This window comes from Oryzias melastigma, linkage group LG12 (assembly GCF_002922805.2).
Source record: "Oryzias melastigma strain HK-1 linkage group LG12, ASM292280v2, whole genome shotgun sequence".
In the NCBI taxonomy this organism is placed as follows: Eukaryota; Metazoa; Chordata; class Actinopteri; order Beloniformes; family Adrianichthyidae; genus Oryzias; species Oryzias melastigma.
In genome coordinates this window covers 6,567,919-6,573,339 of record NC_050523.1, presented here as the reverse complement: position 1 = coordinate 6,573,339, position 5,421 = coordinate 6,567,919, and the positions used below count along the sequence as shown (strand labels likewise).

General features: G+C 35.5%; 1 protein-coding gene across 2 annotated transcripts in view; it reads left to right on the top strand.

Moving 5' to 3' along the window:
• Positions 1-386: 386 nt before the first annotated feature.
• The window catches only part of zgc:63972 (protein CutA homolog), an 8,414-nt gene continuing 3,379 nt past the window's right edge, over positions 387-5,421 (top strand). The window contains exons 1-5 of one of the 2 annotated variants that reach the window (XM_024299862.2): positions 387-951; positions 1,143-1,291; positions 4,973-5,032; positions 5,214-5,259; positions 5,344-5,393. In XM_024299862.2, the coding sequence (XP_024155630.1) occupies positions 781-951; positions 1,143-1,291; positions 4,973-5,032; positions 5,214-5,259; positions 5,344-5,393 (476 nt within the window). In that variant the 5' untranslated portion in view covers positions 387-780. The remainder of the gene's footprint in view (positions 952-1,142; positions 1,292-4,972; positions 5,033-5,213; positions 5,260-5,343; positions 5,394-5,421) is intronic. The other variant, XM_024299863.2, reaches the window with a different exon arrangement.

The window sequence follows — 5,421 nt, the reverse complement described above, 5'->3', positions numbered from 1 at the left end:
AAAATGTATGACCTATTTTGGTTTTATGTTCACGAGATGTTTAAAAGAAAATGGGCAAAGTCTTATTAGGCAACATTATTTTATTTTATTTATTTACCTTTCCCTGACTTAATAAATGTGTTTCTTTCTTTATAGAGGATTGAATTATCTAGCATTTCCACAAATACAAAATATGTTAGCTTAAAAGTAGAACAAAACTTTTAATAATTAATGTCCAATAAAATCTTAATTCTTTATGTATCTATAATATAGGAGTTGTGTGGATCTTTGTAATTACATACTTGTGCTTTTTTGTGTTATTTATAATTTAGTGTTATTTAATTTCTGATTCTGTATTTAGAGCTATTCTCTGTTGTGGGATTAATACAATATTCTTCAAGTATTTATGTCTATTTCAGAAAACATTTACTGAAACATTTGATTTAATCTGCATATGTTTTATACATTTGTGTTATACACAGACCACAGACTGCTTCTTGTTACATGAACAACTCAACCCTTTATTTATCACGGAAAAGTAAGCCGATTATGACAACGGGGGCTGAGGCGGAGTTCAATCCCATACTACGCCCTCATTGGTCAGATTCTTTGAAAGGCGTTTTAAGCAACCAATCACAGTGTGCACATATCTGTCACTGTATTTCACCGCTTGACACATAAAAAAAAAAAAAAAAAAACACTCGTCTCTTTGAAATGTTTTGAAATGCTTACTTCCTGTTCTTTCGGGGACCTGTGAGTTATGAGAAACCGCAGACTTCTGTTGGTGTCAAAAAACAGCGCATGGGGAAACTTATGGAGGAAGTCCGGCGCAGTTTGTCCCGTGTTGCCAGCACCTGTCGGAATCTGTTGTTGTCACTCTGTGGAGCCGCGAGGATGGACTCGCTGCCCAAGCGATGCCACGAGACCGTTCTGACCTCAACGCTCCGCTCGTCTCTGCTTCTCACCGGTCTGGTAAGAACCCAAACTCTCCCGCTTTGACATTTAGAAAGGTTTATTTATGAGACAAGTTCGTAGAAATAAAAAGTTTCAATTATTTTTTAATGTAATTGACAAAAATGACAGTTCGATACCAAAATTAAATAACTTTTCCCCCCCTTTAATGTGATAATATTTTAGTATTTTCTTACAAATATTTTCCCCAGTTTCTGTTCCTGTTCTTGTTCTTGTATCCTGCACTGTGGACCTTCGGGGTTCGGCTCAAATCGGTCCTAACCGGAAGTTACGTACCTGGCTACCACTCAGTTCTTCTCATCAACAGCCCCAATGAGCAAACTGCTAAAGAAATTGGCAGGTAACGATCCATAAAGTGGTGCTTTTGGTCCTGTAACAAACTAGAATTAAAATCCCACTCCAATAGAAATCGTATTTTTGATGTTTTATTTTTTATTTTTACATGTTGTAGGGCTGGGAACCTCGGGGATACTCACGATACATGCCGTTCACGATACATGGCTCACAATACGATAGTATCTTGATACGACAAACATTGCAATAAATATTATACTACCTAGGTGATCTTTGATATACAGTATAATCATTTTAAAAAGCAAATTTATTTATTTTTGTTTTCTTTACATTTGAAGCACAATATGTTTTTTTAACACCCTATCCAACATTAGAATAAAATTAACAATAAATATGAATGTGTCTTTATAATAATTACATACATTTTAAGGTAACTAATACACAACGCTCAATTTAAGAACTAAAATCCAGTATATATCAAATGGCCTTCCCACTTTAAAGAAAAATAAAATGTTTTTATTCGTTTTACATTTTATATCAGATAATTTATTATTATCGAGGCACAATATTAATGTTCAGCCTTTTAATGTTATATGACCATAGATTTTTACGGTGCTGGTACCAATGTGTAGACACTACAAAGATTTGTAGAACCTCATGACTGAAATAGTTTTAGAGGAAGATAAAAACCAGAAACGTTAAAAGAAAAGTAATAAAATATGACAAATTCAGCTTGAAAATGACAGATTTATTACACTGTTTCCACAGTAGAATGTTGTTTGAAGTTTAGCAGGAGAATGGAATTTTTTAGTCTGTCTTTTTACATGACCGATGTCAAACAAGGACATTATTTTAAAAATTATGAATTGGGTATATTGTTTAGACATTGTCACCCATCAAAACACCTACTTGGAGGGATTTTCATGTATATCTTTTATACGGTTCAGTTCACTGCTGTCATGGCGGCATGTTTCTGATGATGACAAGATAGAGCGTCAGAACAAAGGAATTCTTTGTTTTAGTTTCAAACATTACTTACAAGAAGCAAATGACAAATCTATCGGAATCACAGTGAATATGATGGTATGAAGTAACATTGGGAATCACATTATTCTGGACTGAAATATATCTTCTTTAAAATGTGAATTTTGTAAGCAGATACAAAAACGTACACGTGTGGTTATCGTTTTATGTTCTACAAAAATACTTTTGAAAGGAATGAAACTCTGCCTTCCTCTTTTAGACCATCTACAATGAAAAATCTCCACCTTAAGCAAAGTCACGTAAGAGCTTTTTGTGGAATCGTCTTCTGGTTGTTTCAACGACTCATTGAAATCGCTTCCAGCTCATTTCAAAACAGTGTAGAAATCAAGTGCAATGTAGTGGTAGTTTAGTATAAAAATCTGATGTCATCATTGCTTGGTAGAGGTGTGGTGGCAGAGCTGAGATACCAAGCAGAAGGGTTAACAAGGAGAAGGGTTAGATAAGCATCATTAGCAAAAATCCCCAGTTTAAACCGGTTCATGGTGGCAGTTGAGAGCAGATTTGGTAATGCACAGACTTTTTTTTTTATCAACATTGTGAGATCTATCGTAGGAAAAACAATCCAAAACAGCATCGCTTTTAGTTAGAGTTTCCGCTGTGTATTGAGTTCTAAAGTCACGGTCTATTAGTAGAACTCTAAAAGTTGCTGACGCGTGTTTAGCATTTATAAACTTTGAATTTCCTGTTAATAATTTACTTGATTTTAAGGTTAATCCACTCGTGTGTTTGCTTTATGTCACAAGCTGCTGCAGTGACTTCAAGTCCACTGTAATGTTCAGTATGATCAATAAAATTTTTATTTTCCATTTTTTTTCTGAGTAAAAAGTATTCATCTTTAGGCCTCTAAAAGCAGGGCTATAATGGATAACTGGATACTCGGATATTCGCGATCTGTTCCAGAAAACATAAGTATTTGTGAGATGGCTGATTTGCCATCTTTATGAATGTAGTAAAAAATACGCTTCAGGCCCTAAGATTCAGAATAAAACTGGATTATATTTCTATAAAGTAAACAAACTGAATGTGCAACAACAGAAGTAAATCCATTTTCAAAGTAAAGTGTTGTTGGAGGCTCTTATTTCAAAGAAAAAACTATCATAGAAAAAAAAATAGATTGAAGTTCAGTTTACTGAAATAACTTCTAAAGGAACATTTTTGTTTTAAATATACTCAAAAAATCGAATAAAAATAGTTGAATAGTTGGTATCTTCACATTGACTGCAGTCAAATGAGCCGCCAGACTCCACGGAGCTTCTTGATGTGACCACGGAAATGTGAACGGCGGCTCATTTGACCGCAGTTGGAAAGGATTGTAAATCAATGAAAGAGCATTTTGATGTTAGCTTTGATTATTTTATCAAGAACTCTGAGAAACCAATGATTGAATGTATTGATCACAGTCAATAAACATTGGAGAATTAGCTAAAAGAGTCTTTGGTGAACTGGAAGGAGAAAGAATCAGGATTTTGGAGGAAGTTCTGTCCATGAAGATCTTCACTTCCTCGTCCAGCTGACATCCGGATCAGAACCATATGGCTGGACGTTACCCAATACTGACATTTTTATGTAGCAGGAGTGAAGATTTACGCTAGTGAGACTCAAAGCTATCAGGGGCGGGGCTACTCAGCTCAACCCCAAAAGCCACGCCCCCTCAGAGGAGATTTTGGAAACGGAGGCTTCAGATCAACATGAAAAATGGCTTTTTAAAACATTTAGGTTGTTGGATTTTGGTTAAAACTTCATAAACATATTTAAAACACTACTTGAACGTTTTTTGTTTTAAATTTAAAAAAATTGTTATGGGGGACTGTGTGATTTTATTTAAAGTGATGTATCATTTTTTTTATCTTTGTGTTTTTGCCTGGTATGTTTCGTTGATCCTGAACTCCTGTTCCAAATAAAAGTATAATTTTTGCCGTTTTAAATACATATTTTAGTTTTCACACATGCATTTAGCAGCCATTCTAGTTTAATATCTGGTTTGATCTGTAAATCAATGATCTTGATAATAGAATCGGATCTCCACTTAAGTAATGATCCACAGATCACCTAAGAGCAGAAACTGTTCTCCCCCACTATGAACTGAGTTTAATTCAAACTGGTTTGTTTCTGTTTTCTGCCGATAACATTAACTTCATGTTGACTCAACAGAGCGCCGTCTATCTCTTCATCAATCCAGGCATCGACGTGTTCTTAGCAAAGTGGGTCTGTTCCGCATGTCGTCCGCCTGCTAACCAGAAGATCCCGCTTTGATCTGTGGTTGTGTTTTGCAAACGTGTCAAAGTGATTTATGTGATTCCGAGTCATTCCGCTCCAGACAAATCGGACTTTTCTGTCTGCGGCGGAGAAAATTATGTCAAAGCTGCAAATTGACTGGAGCGCTGCGTTTGCACTCTCATAGCCTTAGATGGCGGCTCAGCTGCATGCTAATGAGCTCCATCTATTAAGCACAGGACAGGAAAGGAACCGCCGAGCAGATTCATGTTATGGAAATCGGCAATAAAATATATCAGCTGAACTTTATCAGAAACGTTTTTTAAAGTCTTTTTGCTGCTCACTTTAGCTGTGTCTGCTGGCTAAGACTCATATTTTTAAATCAAAATCTGTGACCTTGTTTACTTTTTTCATGTTGATTTACAATTTTCCATTCTGTTTTACTTTCTTTTGTTTTTTTTCCCCTCAGGGGCATCATGGAAAAGCGGCTTGCAGCCAGCATTAACATCCTCTACAGAACTTCCACAATGTAAACGCTGATGCAGAACTCCACAATTACAAAAAAAAAATCATTGTATGAATAATACATGAGTTAAAACAATAAAAAATAGAAAAGAAAGTTTCAAAAGTTTCAAAATTCCAAACCTTGAAGGTTTTTTTGAATGTCTCTGATGGAGCTGCTATCAGTTTATTCTTTCTGATATTTTCAGGTATTTTTGGAAAAATGAGATCCAGGATGCGTCGGAAATCCTGATGGTAAGTGTTTTGGGTTGATTGTGCGCTCTGGCTGAACGAACCCGGTGGTGTGTTTCATTAAATCCTAACTCTTGTTATATATAGCTGGTGAAAACAAAGAGCTCCAAGATCCAGCGAGTCGTGGATTATGTGAGGTAATTATTTGAGCATTCAAATACATTT